At 36.4% G+C, this 26359-nt stretch overlaps 1 protein-coding gene across 1 annotated transcript; it reads left to right on the top strand.

The window, feature by feature from the left end:
- Positions 1-5222: 5222 nt before the first annotated feature.
- Positions 5223-23546, top strand: LOC107758437 (polycomb group RING finger protein 5-B-like). Its single transcript, XM_016576165.1, has 9 exons — positions 5223-5368; positions 10635-10912; positions 12474-12570; positions 13083-13138; positions 13230-13289; positions 16346-16491; positions 17035-17133; positions 17583-17672; positions 21840-23546. Exons 2-9 carry the CDS (start codon positions 10801-10803, stop codon positions 21885-21887), a joined length of 708 nt encoding a protein of 235 aa, XP_016431651.1. The 5' UTR covers positions 5223-5368; positions 10635-10800; the 3' UTR covers positions 21888-23546.
- Positions 23547-26359: the final 2813 nt, after the last annotated feature.

Genomic DNA, 26359 nt, shown 5'->3' with positions numbered 1-26359 from the left:
TAAAAGCTGACATCTCAGTTAATCGCGATCTCATAAAGCTCTGTTATAACACAATAAATGTATGCATAATGAATCTTTCACAATGTCTACACTTCGTGTGTTAAAATGAGAGGATTCGTGAGCATGCAATTTCAGCACTGCGGTGAGTAGATTCTAACTTAATCACCTCTGATTGGCCATTGCGTTCCAGAAATCAACAGCTGAGTCTGTGATTGGCTACATTGGGCAACCCTTTAAGCACGTGTTATAAATAGAAACTATGCCTAGCTTGCAGCATGTCGATCATTTTAATGTTAATATTAGTTGTTCTTTTTGCTTTTGTTCAACAGATAAATAACAATTTATGTTTTAAACACTTTATGTTTAGATAATTTCTATTTTGCGGGAGTCCCGCGAATCATTTTATTGATTGAAGGGATGAAGAGCGTAGGAGTAAAAATTAAAATTTTTTGGGAACTCACATCTTAACGAGACGATCAAGGAGGCTCCTTCGTCGCACATTTTGTATGCTGGTTGACCCCCAAACGTCTTTTACGTTAAATATAATGCATATTTGTAAATGTAATATAATGTAATATGCATTTGTAATGTAGCCTATATTGTGTCCATGTATTTGAAACATTTGAATGGACTGATAAAGGTAGCTGTAAAGTATTTTTGTTGAAGTACAATGTCGTTTTGGCCATATTAATGTACCAAATCTAACTCATATAAATATTACAGTAGTATAGAAAAATACTACTATATGGTGAAGTCGAACTCTGTGACGCCAAACAACTTCCCTGTGCAAAGGATCATGGGGGCCTGAAGTCTCTATCAGTTGTACCCTTCGAAATCCTTCATTCCGAAGGGCCCTTTGAAGTGGCCAATTTTGAGCACTTCGGTTTGGAACGCCTATGGGAACGACCCTTCAATATGGCGGCCATGATTGGTATCACTCCGAAGTGCCCTTGGGGCGATATATCCCATTTGGAACTGTATCTCAACTGGCCTGTTTCAGTCTCTTTCAATATGAAAGTCTTTACTGCTAACTCATTTATAAAAACAGTCTCTTGTCGCCAATCTCGCCATCTAATGGCGGAATAATGTAACTAAAATCACCATCACGAACACACACATACCGTTTCACAAAACTAAATGCTATTAATGTTATTTATATAAAATATTATTTATTGAATAAAAATAAAACTACAACAGTCATCATAAAAGTTGCTAGGCAATTCAGTCAAAAGAACAAAGGCAGCACTCTGATATACAGCATTAAAGGGTTAGTTCACCCAAAAATGAAAATTAGGCTGCATTTTACTCACCCCCGAGGCATCCTAGGTGTATATGACTTTCTTCTTTCCGACGAATCCAGTCGGAGTTATATTAAAAATTGTCTTTGATCTTTCAAGCTGTTTAATGCCACTCAGCGGGTGTTGCATTGCTTCAGTCCAAAAAAACTTAAATAAAAATCGCCCATCCATAAAAAAAAGTGTCTCACACGGCTCCGGGGGGTGAACAAAGGCCTTCTGTAGTGAATCGATGCATTTTTGTAAGAAAAATATCCATATTCAAAACGTAATAATCACTTGAATCTAGTTTGCGCTCACTGTTGTACACTGGAAGAAGTTCTGGGCGGATGACGTATGGAGGTCGGCTTTGCGCATGCGCCACTCAGAAGTGATGCATGCGGAAACGCAGGGGAGAGATCAAAACAAAACAACGGTCAAGAATTAGAAGTACAAAACGAGGATTTGTAAAGAAGAATGTCAGAGGATCTCGATGTAAGCCAAGAGGAGACTGGTTTTCCTTTGCTAAATTAAGAAAAATTTGCTTCCTTTGATCCTGTAAACAAACGTTGGTTTTCACGAGACTCACCGGCGCATGTGCAACGCTGACCTCATACGTCATATTAAACAGCTTGAAAGATCAAAGACAATTTTTAATATAACTCCGACTGGATTCGTCTGAAAGAAGAAAGTCATATACACCTAGGATGCCTCGGGGGTGAGTAAAACGCAGCCTAATTTTTATTTTTGGGTGAACTAACCCTTTAAAGTTACATAAAATGTAACGTGATGAGATTTTGCCCTCTAAACTATTTGCGAACAAATAATAGTTTAATGAGACCAAAGATTGCCCGTTAGATTTACTCAAACGAAACATGTGGTCTATGGTAAGAATGAATGAATGAATGAATAAACAAATAAACTGTTCTATTTGACATTTTATTTTGACAGAATATTAAATAATAACCCCATTAATTATAATTAGTATTAATCAATACACTCCATTCTGTGTGATTTATATGCGTTTTGAAAAGTGGGGACATGGGGTAAGGTCCTGAAAAGTCACCTTCTCCTTGTAATACCTATGTCATACCCTTGTCATTATACAAATGTATGTCCTCATTTGTCACAAAAACGCGCGCGCACACACACACACACACACACACACAAATGGACTCAATTCAACAAAGTTAAGTGGTTGGAAAAAAAAACTCCTTAATTTGCCCTTCGTGGACAAAAGTGGGCACCCATAGGAATGAATGGAAAATTAATATACTATAATTCAGAGCATTTTTTTTATTTGTCCAATAGAAATCTAAAAATCCAACACAATGCAGATCATACAAATAAATGAAGGGGTGAGCCTATACAACATTCTCAATGTGTCAAACACTCACATTCACATTCACACTCACACACACACCCACAAAGAAAGCATTGAATGAGCCTATAACTGAGTGTTTTTTTTGTCGAATAAAAACAGTCACTAACCCATACAAAAACAAATAATTGAATGAGCTGATGGCTGAGCTTTTTTTTTTTTGAATGTGCCAATCAGCCACTGCACACACACACACACACACACACACACACACACAAAGTCAGATCAAACTCCTTACTGCAAGATTTGTTGATGATTCCAAACAAAACATGTCTGAAACATGCTACTTGCAAGGTTTATATTTTATTCTTACCTGTTTGGTACCATTTAACTTTTTTGAATTATTTAAATTTGATGTTTTTTTTTTGTTAGAAAAATGATTACTATGTCTCCTCTGTCTTTTCCTTATAGCATGGTCAGAAGCATATTTTGGCATCTTTGTATAGTCTCACCCAACACAATTTTTTTTTTCAATTCTACAATTTTAACTTGTGATAAAATCTAAAACTTAAGAGGTTAAGTTCGTTACAACAATGGTTGATAGATTTCAACCTATATGCAGCCACTGAGTACTACAGCCAAATAGTGGATATTGATATTTTTAATATTTTTATACCATCATATGTCACCAGATGTCACCAAGGTCACCAGATGTTTAGGTTTTGGCTGACTGAACTTACTGGAATTATTTTATTTTACTGAAGTAAAAGAAATATTAAATATAAAATAAGCATATTTTACATAAAATATGGTACTTTTAAAGGTAAATATATAAAACTCCAAAAAATCACAAAAAAACTGCATACATTTATAGTATTTATTTTATCTAAGATATTGATATGACATTTGTAAAAAAAAATTGGGATTACACCTGAGGCCTTCATGCCCAAATTTGTCCACGAAGGACCAATTAAGGGCTGCTATATGAAGGATGCTTGAGGGTTAAATTTTAAAATAATTATACTAGAAACAACACACCATTTGGCACCTTTTGTGCCAATTGGGCTAATCTTACCCCAAGGGTCTAATTTTATCTCTTTACTTCAAAATAAAAAACTTTAATTTTTACTTCACAAATCTAAAAACATTGACGCGTCCACAGATTCCTCATTAACAAACAGACACCAAAAATGTTGGTATTCAACATAATACAATGTTATAGATCACCATTTTCCAGAGACATAAAATTAGATCATTTAACCTCAAAGCTGTTGTGACTGACTAAATCTCACAAATGTTGATATTCAGATGAAATGATAAAATTAAAAATAGCATAGCCCTTCATCAAAAGTGCTTTGATGAGATTTTGTGAAATATATGGTCAAGAGAAAAAAGGCTGCCCCAGGGGGCATCTTACCCCGCCTTACTCTACAGTAATTGTCAGGATTTTTATTATTATTTTTCCACCGTAAAACTGATTGTGCAGACCAAACCGTAAGGCCTAGAAACTTGAAACTTGGCCAGATGGTGGAGCTCAATTTTAGGAGAGACTGGCAAAGACTCACGCCAATCGGCCAATAGGGGACGATTGAAAGCGCAAAACGGCTCATAACTCCTAGACTGTTTGTCGTAGACTCAAGTGTCTTAAGGTGCATTCATGCCATATCGTAATTACCATGATTACGAGATTCCAACTTGTAAAAAGCGTTCATGTACTCGTAGAACTCGTTATTACAACCTGTGAACTGGGAGTTTTCTGAGAGCTACAACTTGTTGCAGCATTATATCATTGGAATCCTTGGCTCAAAACATAAAATGGCTATTCATTTCTGGTGTCGATTTTTCTCGCAATTTTGAATTTTGTCCAAAATCTACTTTTGCGAACTAGTCCTAGTTTTTTCACCTGATCGAAACCAAACCAGTGTACAAATATCCTCTGGAGACTGAATATCAATAATTACCAAAAAAGTTTAAATTTCAACTCACCTTTGCAACAGGACGCCAAAATTTTCAAAAGGGGTGGAGACACGCCTATAACTTATGAACGGAATGAGATATCTTCACCAAACTCAGAACAATTATGTATTAGCTCAATCTTAGGTAACAATAAAAAAGAAATTTGGCCATTGAAATTTTCATATTTTATTTTTATCAGTATTAATATTGTGTATTTAAAGCCTTAAAACACCTATTTAAATACCTCCTTATTCCAAACATATGTAGGCCTATGCTGGATAAATGTTTTTGGTATGTTATGTTGTTCTAGGTTTTTGTACATAACACCTACATACTGATTAGTCATTTGTGGGAAGATGTTTATGGATAAGTTTATTTATTTATTTGAAGCTGAGGAGGATAATGTCAAAACATTATCACTCATGCCGCTCCTTATTAATGCAAACCTGTCTGACATGAACTGCAAATCACATATTAACGGCAGGTATCTGCCCTGAATCATATTAACAAACAGGGCTGCCACACGTCTGTCTTCATTGATAAACTGGTTTTAAACTGTTACTGGACTTGTTGGTAATTGAAGGCTGCGCCCTAGTTTGTGTCCAATCAGAGACAATCTGCCATGGAATGAATAAAACAGCAATGCGTAAACAAGAACTGGAAAATCCTCCGCCCCCTTCCCCATATCATCTCAAATGAAAGCAGTTCCGTATTCTGTGCCGCTACTACAACCATCACTTTCAACAGCCCAAATTCGTTCAAGCCTGTTTGTAAAAATCAATGCGCATCATCAACATGGACCCATGATGTGTAGAAGGTAAGAGATGGTCGTTACTGTCTGACTGCAGCTGTGTGTCGTTTTCACGCTCTCCCTTCATCGTAAAGTTTCGAGTGGGATGGGAATGCGGTCTCGTGTCATATCAAGTTCGTCAGCATGTCTGTGTCTCTGTAGGATACTAGATGTCAGGGTATAGCTGATTATTTAGTGCGCACTAGTGAGCGATAAAACACTCGCCTCTCGTTTACGGAAAGTGACACTTGTACAAATGGCAGCAAGTTAAAACGAGAGAGGCACTGATCGCACGTTATTTGTTATCGAGGTAAACGCAGCACAGGGCTTTACAGGAAGATGACGCACAGAATGACACAGACGATGGCCGAATAGTTTTGACATAAAAAACAACTATATTGTCGTGAGGATGTCAAGGATACGCGACGTAGCTAATGAGGACCAACTGAGACATTTGGATTATAGATTATATATGACAAAACCGCATTGGATCTGTTTGTCAACACCTTTAAGTCTGATCGCAACATAAGGGACGTTATAAAAACTAATATAAAATACGACAAAATGCTATGTTAACAGGCCCAAATTTGTGTAGGTTGATGGCTACTTATTATACCAAATAATACGAGTCCCCTACTTTATGCATGCATTTTTGTAAGGATAAAAGTAGTTAGTTTTCACGAGTAGTTTTAGAGTTATAAATTTGTCATTTTTGAAGCGCCTCTGCACTTTAACCCAATGGTTTCGTTTTGAAGATCGTGGGCGGGGCTTAACGCGCATGTGTCATGATGCACCTGTAGACCGCTCAAACAAACGTAGGCCTACAGTAAGTTCAAATTTCTCAAACATTAAAGGTGCACTCGATACATATCGCTTATAGTAATATATTCACTTCCAGCAAGTGCTTTATACAAAACAAACATAAAAGCATGTAAGAAAAACAGCCAGACAATATGATAACAAAGAACAAACACAACATTACTTTATTGGTGTCATGATGCACCTGTAGACCGCTCAAACAAACGTAGGCCTACAGTAAGTTCAAATTTCTCAAACATTAAAGGTGCACTCGATACATATCGCTTATAGTAATATATTCACTTCCAGCAAGTGCTTTATACAAAACAAACATAAAAGCATGTAAGAAAAACAGCCAGACAATATGATAACAAAGAACAAACACAACATTACTTTATTGAAGGAAATGGCAGAGCAGGGGTCCCCAACTCTGGCTCTCGAGATCCACTTACCTGCAGTTTAGCTCCAACCTTGATCAAACTCACCTGCCTGTATCTCTCTACTCAGGGGCGTCATGCTTTCATTATATTTGAGGGGGCACGAGTGGGTGGGGTTGGGTGGGGTCATATGACACACAGCAGCCACAATAGCACTTGTGTTTTATTTATTTTTTCCTTTTTATTCGAAAAAATCCCACACGTGTTAACTAAATCTTGAAATATATAAAATAGATGCATTTTCCACCTTTATAGGTTGTAATAGGCGATGGTCAAAGTAGCCTAATAATGTATGCTAAATTAACATGTTTATCTTAAAAACAATGCTACAGTCAGTTATTCTCCTTTGAAAATGTGCTTTCCGGGCCGGAATGTCGGTCTCTGTTTTGGTTTGTGAAACCCGCCCACTGCCAGTTTACCCAATTGTATTTCGGGACCCCGGGTTGCCAGTTGGCGGTAAACACAGCGTTGTTTTTGATGAGAGAATTCGCCAGAAAGAAGTATTCAGTCACCGGCATTTTAGCGATAACTCGTCTGAGCGCCTCTGATGGCCATTGCATTCGTAAACTCAACAGCATTGTGTGTGATTGGTTATAATGCAGCGCTGTACAACCTAGTCTGTCTCTGGCTCAGTGCTAGCCAGCGAACGCACATTTGAATTTAGCAGCTGGTGATGTGATCGACGTACTGAACGATCTAATCACGCCGGTGTGATCGTATCAAATATTAAAAATATTATTCGGCTATTTTTGTCTTTTGGAAGCTGCATTCAAAATCCACTTGGCTCAAAAATCTGAGGGGGCACGTGCCCCCTGACTTTGAATGGGCATGACGCCTCTGTCTCTACTAATCCTGAAGGAAGACCTTGATTAGCTTGTTCAAGTGTGTTTGTTCAATCAGGGTTGGAGCTAAACTCTGCAGGAAAATGGATGTCTAGGGCCAGAGTTGAGAACCCCTAGCCCAGAGTATGGATCAGTATATGCACGATCTACCAACCTAAACACAATGAGCATGAATTGAAAAATACAAGTCCAAACAAATAGTTTATACCACAGATCAAGGATAACATGTAGCCACCTTACCTGTACTAGCACAAACCACCAAAACTATAGGAAAATATAAAACTGAATTCTGTAATGACCATTATATGAATGTGTCAGATGAGGAGTAGTAGTAGTAGTAGTAGTAGTAGTAGTAGTAGAAAAATAGACAGAAAAATACTGAAAAACAGGCCTGAAAAGAAAACAGCTTCCCTATGCTTTTATAAACATACTTAAGTAGGCCAGTAGGTGTCAGTATAAAATCCAAAACCACTGGTACTTTTGGCATGAATAAGAGTGAGCATAAACAACTGCTAGTACAGTGTTTTTTATTTTGTGGTGCACAATTAAACCTGCACAAAAAGTATCATGGGAGCAAAGTGTTCATCAGTTGTACTCTTCGAAATCCTTCATTCTGAAGGGCCTTTTGAAGTGGCCAGTTTTGAGTACTTCAGTTTAGAATGACCCTTCAGTATGGCGGCCATGATTGTTCTCACTCCAGAGTGCCCTTGACTATGGCTGAAAGTCACATGACTATGATAATGACAACGTGGTGAATATTCATACTATATAGAACAGTGGTTCTCCATTCCGGTCCTGGCGACCCACTACTCTGCACTTTTTGTATGTCTGTCTAACACACCTGATTCAGATCATCAGCTCATTAGAAAAAATTTCCATGAACTGAATTGAGTGTGCAAATTCCAATCGGAAGCAATCATTCCTATGTCCTACTTACTCTGAAGGGTAGAGCCCTTGATGTGGGGACTTTGGAGGGAGCAGGGCACTTGCGTGTCATACTGAAGCCGTTTGGAATGCTCGTTGCAAAGGGCGCAATGAAAGACAATGTAATTTCCTCATTATCTTTACCTGGAATGTTATCTTATTATTGCTGTTAATATGTTACAAATAAATACATTTTATAAAGAAGTTTAAAATATACTTTGTGTGTGTGTTCCCTTTCTGCTATAGAAGTTGCCATCTCTTCTTTGAACCCTGCAAGTCACATTTACCTAACGCATCTATTATTAAACACATTTCTTACTTATGAAACTTAATATGAAATGCAATGACAAAAAATGTGTGTAATATATATTACATAAAAACAACTTGAATTATTCTGTTTATATGTTACCTCGAACTCTCCCGCCATATCTAGCTTTACAATTGTGAGGACGTGCCACCTTGGGTCATATGACCATAAATGATAAAATAACTTTCTTGAAGTGACCACCGGACTAGTAAAAGGGCCCTTCATGGAGGGATTGAGGTGTTCACTTTCATTTGGAACACTCCTACAAATGGCGTCCCCTTCCAAAAGTGCTCTTCAAGTGTGTAAAAGTGTTTGGAATTCACTTTGTGTCAGCCAGGACTGGAATTGAGAACCACTGATTTTTAACGGTGACTAAATAAGAAATTCAAAAGAAGTCTCTACTCGGAGAGTATGATATCAGACACAGCCTTGCTGAATGAATCTTTAACAAACAAAGATTATAGGCTAATGTTACACACAAAGATATAATGTTCACAAAGCAATAAAAGTAATAAAATTTTTTTTAAAAAAATCTTCCAATGATTTCAGAATTCTGCTATAATTAAAGCATAATTGTTATTAGTGCTATCAAACGATTAATCGTGATTAATCGCATCCAATCGTGTATATATAAACACACACACACATGCATGTATATATTTAAGAAAAATATGTTTTGTTAACCAACGTCACTGCAACCGTTTACCAAGAAATTTTGGAGCACTTCATGCTTCCTTCTGCTGACCAGCTTTTTAAAGATGCTGATTTCATTTTCCAGCAGGATTTGGCACCTGCCCACACCAAGGTTATTATAGTTTTGAATTTTTAAATTCGTTTTATTTTAATATCGTTTTCAAATTTTCTATAAAATTCAGTTTAGTTTTTATTAGTTTCATTCAAATTTTTGTTAGTTTTAGTTTAGTTTTCATTTTGTGAACGCATTTTTATTTAGTTTTTATATAGTTTATTTTAACAGATCATTTCCAGAGCGCAGGCCAAAGAAAGACGTAGGCATAACTTAACCTTAGTGAGGCAAACATATAGCGACACAAAATTAACGCATGCTGAGATTGATTAGATTGTAAAAGTATACAAATATACGACAACGAAAGCAGACTACACAAGTCGCGCTTAATGTCATATCCAATGATGTGTGTTGAGATATTTAGTATGAAAGTAAATGTAGCCTGATTTGGTTATATGTCTTTTCTTATTTAACCATAATCATGATATTGTAACTGTGGTGTCTTGCTCACTTTTCCGTGAACAGCCGTGCATCAATCAAAACTGGGACTAATGAAATTCAATAATAACGACAATCGCATTTAACAGTAAAGGCTTATATTTGAATGTTCTTTTCATTTATGAAGAATTATAAGCGTGTGTATGATGTGATTTAGCCAATGCACATTTGTTCAAAAGCCTGTCAGGCAAAAGTTTTGTTGTTTACAGAAAGGATGCGCGTTCTCATCTTTTTTTTTTTGTCATGTTGCGCTGCATGTCTGTTTTTCTTCAAAGCACCAACCTAGACTAGTAATATATAATGTATTACATTTTGGAAGTAACTTGCCCAACACTGGAATTAAATTAGTGCTGCAGTCAGATAATGGGTCGGGTGTTCTGTTAAGTACTGCTGGTGCACGTTTACCAAACAGGACCCGTGCAGGCTTTAAACTGCTTTGCGTCTCTCCGTCAGATAACCCCATGTGCGTGATGCGCCATTAGGCTACAGGTAGGCTATTTCCCTAAACCTCCACACAGCTCGTAACCAAAGACTTAAACTACTTCAGTCTGTGTGCATTGAATTTATTTAATACACGAGTTTCACAATTTGAGTTGAATTACTGAAATAAATGAACTTTTCCACAACATTCTAATTTATTGAGATGCACCTGTACACACACATATATAAACAATTTTATTTTGGATGCCATTAATCCCAATTAATCGTTTGACAGTACTAATTGTTATATCCACATCCACAGGTCTGTCTTAGAGACATGTTCAATTTCCCATGATGTCATGAAGGAAGAGAAGGCCAGGGGCCCTTCAGCAGAATACTGCAGTTGAGCCACAGAGTGGTTGAAACTGCGTTCCACTTCATCCTTACACCATCTGTTTTTCCTTCATCCCTCCTTTGGTAACTTGACAATGACATCACATAGGAAACAGCTGGTGAGGGACTTCAACCATTTTATTACCTGTTATATCTGTAAAGGGTACTTGATCAAGCCCACCACCGTGACAGAGTGCCTGCACACCTGTAAGTATCTACAGAGTCTATGAAACATTTTAATGATGATTTAGCAGTAGTTTTCGTGGGCTCTGACCCAAAAATGATCTGTTCTGATAGCGTCACGGACAGCATGTGGGAAAAAAAAAAATGATAAAATGTAATTATCCATTGAGAGTTAGGGTAGCAGAATAAAGAAATAACTTTCCATATATGTAATTGTTAAATGTTTAATATATGAATCAATGTGTCCAATCAACTTGTATTTTATTTGTATTTTTATTGTATTTTAGTGCAGACCTACCTGTCACTTGACAGTTTCACTGATACAGTATTTAGACCAGTGTTTGTTGCATGTATTTTAGCTGATAAATTCCACTTCTGCTGTTGTTAATTAATTTAGGGACATTTAATTTCATAATGCTTGATTAGGCACATATGTATTTCCACAGAGAGTAGGTGAACATCAGGATTTAGTGTTAATTAATTGTCATTTTATTGTCAGATGAATGTGACCTACTTTCCTTTTTGCATTATATTGGTACGGCACATCAGATGTTATAATTCCCTCACTTTTACGACACATGACCAACACACTGTCACCTGTAGATCAGTCCCCATGACAACAGATATTCTCCTCAAGCATAAGCTATTTTCACGCAAAATATTTTCTTGATGGAGTTAGTTTGCAATTTGTGCTTTATTGTTTGATTGTGGCATATTAAATGTAAACCATGAGAAGGTTAGATAGTAAAATGTATTATTATTTATATTATTTGGTATTTATTTTAATTATTATTTTTTGCTTATATGTAATGTTATGTAATGCCATAAAAGTAATTCCATATCTTGAATGTACTAGGCATTTGTGTAAGAATACACTGTACTTTAGCCACCTGCCCAGCTGATTATTCCACACAGTGATGACCTGATTGTGTCTTGTATCAATGTCAGTGTGTAATATGTGTGAGCAGTGGCTTTTCCCTCCACTCACTTATGAGGTAAATCAGTTTGATATAGTGTGTGTGTGTGTGTGTGTGTTGACAGCTTTGTATGTGTATTCACAGAGCAATAAGGTAATGATTTTTGCAGTGGTTTTGCTGGTGGAAAATAATAGGTGTTTCACTGGTTAAGCAGAGCCAAAAGCTTTATCTAATTGCCAGTTTGTAAGACTTGGTTTTAATTGTAGTCTGTGGTCATTCTGGCAGATGTAGGGAATATCATCTGGGAAATGTAACATAAAAAAAAAATTATTGTAATTTTAACAGTAAGAAACTGTAAAAATGTTACAGTAAAATGTAAATGGGAAATTCCCTTGCTATATGCAGTGAAAATATGTAATAAATATAATGGGACATTTCAAATACTGTAAAGCAATGTTAAATTTACAGTTTAGTAAAAAAAAAAAAGTAAAAAAGAACAAGCCATCTTATAACTTATAGGATGATGAAATCATAGTCATCTTGTAAAAATGTTGCTACTGTATTTTTACATTGAAGTTCTGGCAGCCACAGCTGCTGTTTTTTTTTTTACTGTAAATTTCACAGATTTTTACTGTTATTTAAGTATAATTTCGTCTTTTTTTGTATAGTTTGTAAAAGCTGCATAGTCCAGCATTTTGAGGACAGCAATGATTGCCCAAGATGTGGTATCCAGGTTCATGAAACAAATCCCTTGGAGATGTTAAGGTAAACTACACTGATCCATGATATCCTACTACGAAGTCAAAATCTGCTTCAAGTGGTCAGGGATCAGATTTAGTGTAGCATTGTAGCGCACACAATATAAGCCATGATAAGGATTAATGAGATTAATCTATTTGATTTTAACGAAATCTGGAACACAATCTAAGAGCTTTCCCATAATAGATCTGAGAGATTTTGTTGTCCACAGTTGACTGGTTTTGAGCAGTGTTGGGTCATTGAGTGGCAGTGAATTTGATCCTGGTTGGGAGGCATTCCAAGCAACAGCCAGACTGTTTTCTGGAGCCAGAGTGTCAGCTGTGAGACTGTCTCTGCACAGGATTGCCTCTCCACACCAGTGATGCATCTCCACCCCGACACCAGATAGAATGATAACATGATAATAAGACCTTAGAGCAGAATTAGCCTGAACCTGCTAACAAATGTGACGGGGACATTAGCATGACTCTCATCGTGTTCTGGTTCCTCACATTTCTGTGTATTTGTTTTCTCCAAAGGCTGGACAACACTCTAGAAGAAGTCATTTTCAAACTTGTGCCTGGCCTTAGAGAAAGTATGTATTTTGCCATTTGAAGTAACTCTTGTGTCATATACATATACCATATATCAACTGGCATTTAATTAACTTTTTTGTTTTCTTCCAGAGGAACAACAGCAAGAGGTTGAATTCTGGAGAAGAAACAAATCGAAAGAAAGTCCTGATGGTAAATGACTCAAACAGTGAAATGATATACAACTGCACTCACCTGATAACCATGTTAACTCAAAAGTTCACCATTTTGAAGGAATAGTTTGCACGAAAATGAAATGTACTCACTCTGTTATCGCTTCAAACCTGAATGAAAATTGAGAGAATTTCAGCAGAATGTTGACTGTTTTCCATATGAAAGTGAATGATACCATGAGACACACAAATTAAAATGACACAAAGCACTGTAAAAAAAATCCCCAATAGATTTTAAAAGGCAAGAAATAGAGCACACAAGTTATATGAACTAGTGTTATGATACATTTATGCTCCCTGTTGTCCTTTTTGGTGCTTGACAGCTCCTGGTCACCATTAATTTTCATTGTATGGAAAAGAGCAGCATGAAAATTTGGCATAACATCTCCTTTTGTGGTTTACAGAAGAGAGAAAGTGATTTGGGTTTGGAATAGCATAAGGGTCAGTTAATAATAACAGAAGTTTCATATTTGGCTGAACTTTAATCCCACACATTAGGCTCTCCTGACTAATAATTTATAATGAATAATTCATTACATTTATATAGCGCTTTTCTAGGCACTCAAAGCGCTTTACATTGTCAGGGGGTATCTCCTCATCCACCACCAGTGTGCAGCATCCACCTGGATGATGCGACAGCAGCCATAGTGCACCAGAACGCCCACCACACACCAGCTTATTGGTGGAGAGGAGACAGAGTGATAAAGCCAATCAGTAGATATGGGGATTGTTAGGAGGCCATGATGGTCAGAGGCCAATGGGCAAATTTGGCCAGGATGACGGGGTTATACCCCTACTCTTTTCGAAAGCCATCCTGGGCTTTTTAATGACCACAGAGAGTCAGGACCTCGGTTTAACGTCTCATCCGAAGGACGGTGCTTGTTGACAGTATAGTGTCCCCATCACTATACTGGGGTGCTAGGGCCCACTCAGACCGCAGGGTGAGCACCCCCTGCTGGTCTCACTAACACCACTTCACAGCTCAAATGAATCTACCACACTCCGTTTCAGTGACCTTGACTCAGAGGTGGTGGGTAGTAAGATGCGAGTCATCAGTATAGATGTATCTGTGTCACTCTGCTCCATTGACTCCAGAGAGAACTACTAGAGTCACTCTGTACAACTATTTTATACAGTTACAACGGTAAAGATAAGCGCTGAATTTTTAAAACTATTTATTTACTATTAAAAAAAATGGAAATAAAAATGGAAATATTTGTGCTCTATCAATAATTGTAACATAAAGGCAACTATTTAGTCAAATAAGTTAGTTTTTTTTTTTTTTTTTTCAAATTGGCTAACTGACTGAAAAATCTGCCATGGTAAAATACATTTGATTAGTTTTTTGCAGTTTCGGCTTACTTACCTCAGTCATCATCAAACATCTATGCTAGACATTTCTTCATTGTTCTCAGGGTGCCATCAAACTAATTTTTAGTAAGTAACAAACTGGCCAGCAAGTTAGAATTTGCTCTCACGAGGGTTTCTGTTACAAGATTACTTAATTTCTGCCTTAAGACCATATTAAATGATGATGAAGACACACAAGAACATGCCATTCATTTGTTTTTCTATATCATATCAGTAGTAAAATTACATGGCCCTATTTATTTTGGCCAGCTGGGAGGCGAACTACTGGATGCCCCATTTAGTTAAATAATGTTTTGTGTGATTTGTTGGAATGTATGAGTTTTTTGTTTGTGTACCACAATCTTCATAATCTACAGCTCTTGTGCTCAATGTATGAACCAAAATGAATGGCTTTCATAATACTTGGGGTCTCCAAGGCAACTTGTAAGTGTTTGCAGCTGAAAGCAGTTCTTAATGACGAGATAATTACCACATTCGTGATTTTCCCAAGAGCATGTTTTTGAATATTATCTATTTCATATAAAAGAAAGCCTGAGAAAAGATGCAGATGCTATTTTGCATTAGCATATCTATTAGCCTGAAATGTTCAGCGTTGTGCCCCGCATTGTCAGAGGAGCACATAATGTGGCACATATTTATTTTTTTTAGTTTTTTTAATGAAATCTATGCAGTTTTCACACAAAATCCAAATGATTTCTGTTGAGCCTTTTTTCCCAAAAGGAAGCTATTATTTTCATGTGTAGATTTATCTGTACAGGGATTTTTTTTTGTTTTAACCATTTTGGGGAGTCAGAGAAATGTTAAAATAAAGTAATAATAAATAAGTCAAGTCACATTTATCTATATAGTGCTTTATACAATACAGATTGTGTCAAAGCAGTTTCACAGTAATAACAAGAAAATAACACAACACATTAAACAACAAATTAACACTTAATGTTGAAAAATTAATCAATTATGTTATAAATTGAATTTCAGCTGTAAAGCAGCTCTACAGAAGTCAAGTCAAGTCACCTTTATTTATATAGCGATTTTAACAATACAGATTGTGTCAAAGCATTAATTATGAAAATAGTGTGTCAATGTTGCAAAATGACAATAGTAAACACTCAATTTTCAGTTAAAGGCAGTTCATCATTGAATTCAGTGATGTCATCATCCAGCTAAGTTCAGTTTAAATACGAAACCAGCAGTTCAATTCCAGGCTGCAGCAATGTCACATTGTGCAGAGGACTGATTCCTGTGGTCTAGTCCCGGTGGCTGTCTAGGAGACAAGGTCTTCACTGGGGATCTGTGTCTGGGGCTCATCTAGTTGTCCTGATCTCCGCTGACATTCAGGGCTTTAGAGGTCCTCTCTAGGTCCTGATCCACCATATGGGCTGGATACGTACTGGATCCGGGTGACTGCAGTGACCATCTGATCTGGATACAGACTGGATCTGGTGGCTACGGTGACCTCAGAATAAGAAAGAAACGGACTAATATTAGTGTAGATGCCAGAAGACAATAGTGTCATTATTCGGCTCAATTTAGTTCAATGTTGATTCAATTTATTTCAATAAATACTACAAGTAAAGAAATCTGTGTGAAAGGCAGATGAAGCAGCAGTTCAGACCTTTTGATAAAGTCCTTTAACATGACCACCTCTGTTTTGTCTTTTTCCAGAGGATGGCCCTATATGTAAGAAGGCCCGAGTGGATGAAGAGGATGATGTTAAAGGTGGTGGAGACTACCACAGGAGTGATCCGCAGATAGCCATCTGTCTAGACTGCTTGCTTAACAATGGGCAGATGGGGGAGAACATTGTCAAGGTTAGCCATCTTGAATTATCTCTCCTCCTCCTATCATACTATCATACTTCATGTGTGCCACTCCATGTCTTCTGCTTCTTTTATCTTCTTTCTGTGCTGGTCTTGCACACTCATCCCTTCTAAAGGAAAGGTGATCCAGGATCAGATTTTTTACTCAAGATCCTTGTGATTGACATTTTAAGATTAAAGCTGAAGCTGATCCTTATTCTTTTTCTAAAGCCTGGTATCAATAGGTGTAACTCCAAAGCTCAATCTTTTCCATCCGTTCCCATGTTGCCATTATCTCCCTGTTTGCTAATAATTCTTTCTTTCTTTCTTTCTTTCTTTCTTTCTAGTAATATTATGAAATATTATTACAATAAAAACTTTTCAGTTTTAATGTATTTTAAAGTGTAATTTATTTTTGTGATGGCAAAGCTGAGTTTTCATCAACCATTACTCCAGTCTTCAGTGTCACATGATCTTTCAGAAATCATTCTAATATTTTGATGGGGTCGCAATTTGGAAATTTGTGCAAATTTGTCATTTCGCCTTGTTTTCCAGGGCTTAATGAAAAAATTTATTCGCTGCTCAACAAGAGTGACTGTTGGAACAATCAAGAAGTTTTTAAGTCTGAAGTTAAAGCTGCCCAGTTCTTTTGAGGTAACACCTGAATATCTTTAGTCTACATAGTTTACCATTTTTCTTCTCAGCAAAAAAAGATGCCATGATTTGGTGGATATTACATATTTCCTATCCATTTTGTTTATATTTCACATGTCTATGTTGTTATGCATTTTGCAGAAACGTTTATGCAAAGCTTATAGTGCATATAGTGTGGTAAAACTTATATCTATATATATCAATATGCATTTATCAGTACGTGTGTTCCCTAGTAATCAAACCCAAGACCTTTGCATACAGGAACAGTCCTAATGAAATATGCTCTTTTGGGAATCAAACATGTCTTTACTTCATTGCATGCGTTTCAGCAATTAGCTACTATATTCTCAAGTTTATCATGTTTCTGCTGTTTGTTTCGCTTGTTTGCTTGGCTGTTTTGGTCCACCATACAATGAAATTGCTCTCACAGTCACTAGCTTTTTCTGCAGCTAGATGTTCTATGCAACGGTGAGATCATGGGTAAAGACCACACCATGGAATTCATCTACATGACCCGCTGGAGGCTTCGGGGAGAAAATGTAAGCCACGAGAATACCAGTATCTCCTCCCCTCCTCTCTTCTCATGTGTGAAATGTAAATCCTCTCATCTTTTCCACTGGGATGAGCAGTGCGGTAGACCCTATTACTCAAAGCAGGTTCATAGCAAGTTGTATGGCTTTGCTTTTCATGGTATTTACAATTTAAAGCAATGAACTTAAGCCATAAAACTTTAAGGTTTATTTCAAAACAAGTCAGGTCAGTCCCACACTGCCCTTCTCAGTTCGGCATGTGCTTCAGAGTTAATTCTAGCATTATGATTGTCACTTTTACACAAGGCTGTCATGGAGTATGAAATCGCTGTAGTGGTGAAGGGGGTTACAGACGCCCCACTGGGGGGTCTGTACTCTGTTCTCATACCCAAGCATATCCTCTTGCAACTCTTGGGTGCCTGTATACCCTGTTGATATGTGTACGACTTTCCATCTGTGCAGAAAAGCCACCCCTGAACATTTCACCATGTTTTTTTAAAAACCACATAACATTTTCTTGAGTTTTAAAATTTCCATTGCCCCAAAGATTAAATTTAATAATTAAAATTTTCATTTTAAACAAAACAATACATATAATTTAATATAATATCATGTAATATAATGTAATATTTATCAGTTGACATCCCTAGTAATTATTAATTAATTATTTATAATTGTTTTATCATTATTCATCACTTAAATGTATCACGCATTTAATGCATACTGTAAAATCAGAAAGACTACCCTTAGAGTTTCCCTAAATTTTGAAATTGACTTTAAATAAATTGAGAATTTGATTTTAAAATTGAAAGTTTTTTAAAGCAAGGATTCGCATAATCAGTTTAGGGATTCTGCCAAAAAAGTCACAACAATTTTTTTTTCTGAAAAGCTCCTGAAGGTATGAAAGTTACATGAGGTTAAAAATTAATCGTAAATTGAAGGGGCACGGAACTGGGTCAGAAAGCGCCGGCACCTCATCTCTCATTTTTCTAGTACAGTAGAGAAATCTCCTTCCCTTGCTTTCTATAAACAGGTCTCTGATAGTGTTGTTGAGTGTACTTTAGAATGAGTGTGTGAGTTTTTCCTGTAACCTGTCAGTACTATCGTGAAGATGTTCTCGCATTCTCAGTGCAGATTAATAATGTCTTAATATTTGTTTTGAACAAAAAGGCTGTGGCTTTCTTGTAAAGAATAACTCGAAATATGATCAGATTATAATAGAGCGCAACAATAGAGTTCCATATTCCATTCATTTTCTCCATAGAGACTTGACTTGCAATGTATATAACAGTAATGTATAAACACTCAAGACAGATGGTCCATGAGCTCAGAGATTAAATGAGAGTGTCAGTCTGATTTAAACTTTTTTTTAGTTTTTAAAATTTGTGTTTAATAGTTAAAAACATATTTAAGAAAAACATTTTCAATAAACTTGACAATAAATTTTCCTTGGATCCACCAATCATAAAAGGCTATGGGCCTCATTTATAAATAGTTGTATATAAACCGTCCTAAATTTGTTCTAAGATTGTTTCTCAAAAGTGTGTAAGTGTGATGCAGCGAAAACTAATGTGCGCACAAAAACATGTGCGTACTCCTCTCTTAGATGTGACATTTATAAATCGCAAATGATCTTGAAATTGTGTGCAGCTGACTGGTGTCAGATCTCCGCCTTGTAAACACCCCCTAATTAATATCATTAGCATATAAAAGAGCATCAGTCAACGTCGAAAACCGTTATTTGAGAATGGCGAGCGACAAGAAAAACCGGATGCCTTTTTAGCTTTCTTGGTTTTAATTTATGGAGTGAATCACAGAAACAAACCAAAACTCAACATAGCTTGTCTCAGTTTTTTTTCCTTAGTTTTATTTAAGTGAAACTTATTTCCTGTAAGCTTATTTATTTAATTAAATACAATTTTATTCTGTTTTTCCATTCACATAAGTGCGGCAGATGCACGATGACATGTCAAAACTCATGTTCTGTTTCTGGTGATATTTGCACATTTATGGCATTATTAACGGGTCTCAGACATTCATATATTTAAAGGGGTCATATGATGCGATTTCAAGTTTTCCTCTCTCTTATGTGTTTTTTGAACATTAAAGCATGTCAACATATTCTGTTACACCAAATACACAAAATAATGATCTTTAAAATAGCATCATATGACCCCTTTACATTTTTTAATCTAATTTAGTTTTTATTTAACATTCTAATCTTGTCTGTTAACAGTTAAGCAATTATCCAGCGTCTGATATCTGTCAGGAAAATTATTATTATCATCATTATCAGGGCTGCTGCTTATATTTCCAAATACCTGCAGTACTCCAATTTGACACAATAAAAAGTGCGTACGTCTGCTCAGACCCTGACGTGGCTCTAAGCACTTTTCCACGCAAAGACTGTGTTTATAAAAATTAACGTTCCTGTGGCTTTAAGCGTACACGCACTCTGAGATCAAATTTGTGCGTACGCATGCTTTATAAATGAGGTTACTGTGAAAGCCTGAACCACCTCAAAAGAGCTGGCTTGCCGTTCTCTTAACATCTTTTAACTTATGTAGACATTTTAGAGGTTTTGATTCATTTCTTTATAAAAGAGGATAAATACAGTATTTCTATGATTTTCAAATACTACTTTCCGAAATCTGTTACACCAAATACACAAAATAATGATCTTTAAAATAGCATCATATGACCCCTTTACATTTTTTAATCTAATTTAGTTTTTATTTAACATTCTAATCTTGTCTGTTAACAGTTAAGCAATTATCCAGCGTCTGATATCTGTCAGGAAAATTATTATTATCATCATTATCAGGGCTGCTGCTTATATTTCCAAATACCTGCAGTACTCCAATTTGACACAATAAAAAGTGCGTACGTCTGCTCAGACCCTGACGTGGCTCTAAGCACTTTTCCACGCAAAGACTGTGTTTATAAAAATTAACGTTCCTGTGGCTTTAAGCGTACACGCACTCTGAGATCAAATTTGTGCGTACGCATGCTTTATAAATGAGGTTACTGTGAAAGCCTGAACCACCTCAAAAGAGCTGGCTTGCCGTTCTCTTAACATCTTTTAACTTATGTAGACATTTTAGAGGTTTTGATTCATTTCTTTATAAAAGAGGATAAATACAGTATTTCTATGATTTTCAAATACTACTTTCCGAAAGAAAGAAAGTGAAAGAAAGAAAGTGAAAGAAAGTGAAAGAAAGAAAGAGAAAGAAAGAAAGTGAAAAAGAAAGAAAGAGAAAGAAAGTGAAAGAAAGAAAGAAAGTGAAAGAAAGAAAGAAAGAAATTTACAATGTTGTAGCTGGTAGATTTGGTTTATGGCTAACAACCTATTTTTAAGGATTTCTTGAAAACCCCATGGGGAAAATGAATGGAAAAAAGAAAATACTTAAAAAGTTACTGAAAAACTGGATGGTCATTCTTGTTCTTAATTACATATTAAAGGTGCAGTAGGAGATCTTGGAAAATGCTAAATTTAACCTGATAGCACTGAAAGCGAACATCCCACCCTCCCTGCAATCACCGTCCAAAGCCACGCCCCCTGAATGCATATACGCGCACAGACCAGAATACCAGAGACAACATTACTACAATAGGCTACATCAGCGGTTCCCAATTCCAATTTAAAAGTACTACAATACCAGGACGGAAGATCGGGTTGTTGATGTTTCTCTGCCATTCTCGCTCTGTCTGCACAGCATGCGTGAACGCGCTGATGACATATACTGTCTGCGCGAACCGGGTGCGCAGAGGTATGCTCCTACATATGTTAACAGGCAGGTAGAAAGCCAATTAAAACGCTAGGACTGAGCGTTTTGATTGGACGAACATTTCTTGGTCCTACGCCTTCCACAGAATATATAAATACAGATAAATCCATTTAGACCACTTAAATGATTGCTATCGGGATGTGAAGAGACTTTCAACCAGCATAACAAAAAATGTTTCTGAAGACAATCACCTATTGCACCTTTACGTAAAAAACAAACAAACAAAAAAACCTAATAGACCTAATGAACTTAATCTATAGAAAAGCACAATAAAAGCCCCCTAACTGCAAAATCTGTAGATACAAACCATGTCATTTACGTATTTAAAGCTTGCATACTGTACCGGAAAATGTACATTTTACACTTATCTACAACTCTCTTTCTCCAGGGCTACCCAATGGTACTTGAATATCGGCCACGCATTGACTTTGGCTAGGTTGAAATATCCTGCACTAATTTCAGCTGATCAACAGACAGCGAATTGAATGGGCATGTCCAGTTCTGAAGAAATACTCTACCCATCTCTTCTGTTTAATTACTTTAGCTCTTTTTATTGGGATCAGTTAGTGCATTGAATCTTGTGACACTTACCATGTGCCACAGGGATTTGTGATTTGTGTCTCTTCCCATGTTGTGGTTTATTTACCAAAGTGACAAGGGCCTTCAGCAATTTGCATATAATGGTATCTCCTTTGAAAAAAAATGTCACATGATATAAAAATCTCAGTGCCTTTTCCCATACATCGTCTAATGAAGAGCTTCTGTGGATGGCTGTTTTATAAAGATTTATAAAGAGGTGTTATCAAAGAATTTTTCCTTTTGTGTTCCACAGAAGGAACAAAGTCCATACAGGTTTTGAAAAACATGAGGGTGAGTAAATGATGACAGAATGTTCGTATTTAGTGATTTAATATTCTTAGTCTCCTGATGTTTAAAGCTTTGGGCTGGTTCAGAGCCTGCAACATCCCCCAAGGGTTTTAAGCTGGTCTGTTTTTGATTTTGCCCACTTAAGGGGTTTTATTTATTATAGGCCATACCTCTGTGCTCACACAAATGCCTTTTCTTTTGAGGGTTTTGGTGACTTCTTTGCACATGTGCCTCATTTTTAAAAAATAAAGGTGAAGTTAACTTGGCTAAACATGTTGAGTATAGGTTTTACAATGTCATCACTTCCCTGGAATCCTAATTGAGAAAATAATTGAGCTTTACGGTCATTGTGTCATTATTTTGGTTTATGGTTGTCAGGCAATGAGTTAACTTTCTCACAATTTGTAATTCTCTAGCTTTTCCCCAAAAAATTATAGAAAATGGGTATAATGTTCATAACTGCTGTCTTGTGTCATGCTTGCCTGTTTTATGTCAGAATACAATTTTTATGTTAGTAAATCCTGAATCAAGTAGTCCAAAGAAAGAAATGACAAAGTAAAGGAAGTATTCATAGTTTATTCTTGCAAAATAGAATTAAAGCATTTGCTCGACCACATTCACAGGCTTCATTACAGTATGTTAGTCTAGTCATATTACACCAAAGACACTCTACATCAACACTGACCACATGGGATACATACTAAAAACTGTTTGTCTTACTATACTTGCAAACAGAGACCATGTGGCAAAAATAAGGCTTGAATTTCTGTGCATGGAACAAAACTACCTAATCTCTCAAACAGAGTTTGATATTTTTCCCCCCAGTACTCAGTGACATATTTGTGATTTTTTTAAAATGTCTACACAAATCTCACTGAAAAATTACTCCTGATAGAAATCTTAAGCAACAATCATATATAATATTAATAATAATTTTGCTATTGTTTTCACATTAAAGACGTTGACTTTAAAGTATAAAATATTGTGTTTAATTGGAAGCCGAATAATATGTGTTTAGAATAGACCCTTGAATGTCCTTGTGCTGCAATGATCAATATGTATTTTTGTAAGGAGCCCTTGTAGATATTTTATCTTTAAAAATGGAAATGTATGTTAGACAAACATCAAATGCTGCTTAGAATAATCTATTCTATTTTTCAATGTAAAGTCCCTAAGGTGATTTCGTTAGATTAGAAATGTATATAACACATGACAGTTAATGTATTGGTGTGACTTTGTTCAGAAAAATACACTCATGAATATTGATGTTATTGGGTGTGTCATTTTTTGATTTTATGCTTATGTCATGGTAATTAAAACTGATGACAAAACACTACAGTGTTTATTATATTGCATGTGTTACAGACAGTTCAGTTCTTTCTCCCTCCTGAAAATGGTCTCATTGCACTGTGGTGGGTGCGGCAGCACTGCCTCATATTTTATCTGTGATTTCATCTAAGGTTCATCTGCCAAGGATAGAATTTCTCCACAGCCAAAATCCATCGACTTTTCAAGTGATTCGGCTTTCATTGCTTTTGATGAGGAGAAAATGCTGCAAAAAGACCATTTCAAGATGAGACATATAACCCATTCTCTTACACACATACTTGTATATATGGTTTATGGGGACTCTCCATAGGCATATTAGTTGTTTATACTGTATGAACTGTTCTTTCTCTCATCTAACCCTAACACTACCCCTCAAAGAAAACTACTGGCATTTTTTGAATTTCAAAAAACGTTTTTGTTTTGCCATTTGGTTTACGAGGACATAGGAAGTGTCCTCATAAACCATGTTTATGTTGTAATACCCATGTCATTACACACATTTTTGTTCTCATAAACCATGTATTCAAGCACGCACACACACATTTTATTTAGAAGCTTTATGAGGGAATGTGTCCGTCACTCTTCATTCTCTAAAATATAAAGGTCATAGAGCATCAGATTCACAAAATTCCACCAGACTGCAGCTCACACAGCTTTGCTTTCTGGAAGTTAATGCACTGGAAGATGCACCGATCTGCAGAGAGACACTGCCTGGGCTCTGCACTCATGAAAGTGGATTTCTTCCACTTTCTCAAACAGGTCGGTCATAACACTTCTGGATTTCCACTCTGTGCTATAGCCAGCCAATCAGTTTTTCCAAAAGCGCTCTCTGTTCTGTCTAGGAAAGTGTATGTCTCTTCACCTGTGCCAAATGCATTATCTATCTGCACAATAGAGGATTATTGGAACCTTTCTCTGTAAAAGAACAGAAATCAGAAATTTGGAGATGGGAAAACGTTAACATTTTGTGGTGATACTGGTGCCCTTGACAAGATATCACCTGATCCATATATATATATATATATATATATATGTATGTGTGTGTGCGTGCATGTGTATATGTAGAGAGAGAGAAATTCTGTATACCTTCTGGAAAAAAAGAAAGATGAAAAAATTAAATGTATTGAAATGCAACTTCAAATTTCACCATTTATACTATATACACTGTAATGTTCAGTCCAAAGATGATGGATCAAAAACTGATCAAAGAAAACAGTTTATTAAAGAACACAATAAGGTAATCCAAATAACAAGCCAAGCTGCAAAACAGTGTGCAGAGCACAAACACTGTATGTATGCATGTATGTATATATACGTGTGTGTGTAAAGATGATGGATCAAAAACTGATCAAAGAAAACAGTTTATTAAAGAACACAATAAGGTAATCCAAATAACAAGCCAAGCTACAAAACAGTGTGCAGAGCACAAACACTGTATGTATGCATGTATGTATATATACGTGTGTGTGTGAGAGTAACGGGAAGTCAGACTCCGGACACAGACAAGTTAGAACCAAACAGGCGGGTTTATTGTACAGATTTCAATGAGCAACAATGGCAGGCGAGTAATGGTAAGTATAGAGTCTTTGATGCAGGGAATGTAGATATTGATGATAATAGTCTCTTTACCAGGATGACAGAGAGTGAACGGGTTGATGAAGGGATTTTCCAGGAGCTGGTTCCAATTAACTGTTTCAGGTAAATAGGGTTGAGAAGACAAAGGAGATCCAGGGACATGAAGCAGGTAAGTGAGAGCATAGAGATGAGTCTTCATTCCACAAGTGAGACCAGACAATGTGACTGTTTGAACTGTGTTCTCTTATAGTGCAGGGTGCTGATTGGTGATGACTGTCAGGTGTGTGTGCTCAGAACTCGGGTGATTGTGATCGCTGATAGGTGGAAGAGCCTGGCTTGTCCATGACAATATATATATATATATATGGGTGTCCATGGATCAAACCACACTTGAGCACACAAATGGAACAGATTGACAAACAAGCTGCCAATAATTTTTTTCTGTTTCTTTCTTTTTTCTTTTTTTAATCAAAGGTATTGGATCATTCAAGACAAATTAAACCCCTGTACTTTTGAGCAGGCAGTTTGGCATCTCAATTTGGCCTAATTAGTTTCCTTATTTGCTCAGCTGTCTGCATTTATATGTCTGTGTTGGCTCCCCTAATGTTTAACCAAACATTTGAGCCATACTTTCAACTGTGCTGCTTTTCAGTTTGACTGTATTAAATAAACATTTAGGAACACTGCTCAAGGTGGAACTGAGCTGAAAAAGATCAAGAGCCAAATATATTGCATACTAGTATAGTCAATCTTTTGTGTTCAGTATTAAGTCCCTTCCTGGTCAGCTTTCATATATAGCAACACATCCTAGCATATATTTGTGTTAGCGGCTTGATGGTTGCCGGTCAAACATTCGGGATGACTACACCCCATAAACACAATCAAGCCTAGAAAAAACCCAGTGAACCACCCCTTTAAAAAGTGTCCAAGTTTTATATATACACACACACATACACATAAAGAAAGAAAGAAAGAAAGAAAGAAAGAAATTTACAATGTTGTAGCTGGTAGATTTGGTTTATGGCTAACAACCTATTTTTAAGGATTTCTTGAAAACCCCATGGGGAAAATGAATGGAAAAAAGAAAATACTTAAAAAGTTACTGAAAAACTGGATGGTCATTCTTGTTCTTAATTA

The sequence above is a fragment of the Sinocyclocheilus rhinocerous genome, unplaced genomic scaffold (assembly GCF_001515625.1).
Source record: "Sinocyclocheilus rhinocerous isolate Xijiao unplaced genomic scaffold, SAMN03320098_v1.1 scaffold1676, whole genome shotgun sequence".
Classification (NCBI taxonomy): domain Eukaryota; kingdom Metazoa; phylum Chordata; class Actinopteri; order Cypriniformes; family Cyprinidae; genus Sinocyclocheilus; species Sinocyclocheilus rhinocerous.
This window is presented reverse-complemented; position numbering and strand designations above follow the sequence as displayed.

Bases quoted from the DNA above. Each gene is read 5' to 3' on its own strand.
- LOC107758437 (XM_016576165.1), top strand. From the start codon at position 10,801: ATGACATCACATAGGAAACAGCTGGTGAGGGACTTCAACCATTTTATT. The intron at 13,290-16,345 runs GTAAATGACTCA...GTCTTTTTCCAG, and splicing joins ATCGAAAGAAAGTCCTGATG to AGGATGGCCCTATATGTAAG. The intron at 17,134-17,582 runs GTAACACCTGAA...CTTTTTCTGCAG, and splicing joins AGCTGCCCAGTTCTTTTGAG to CTAGATGTTCTATGCAACGG.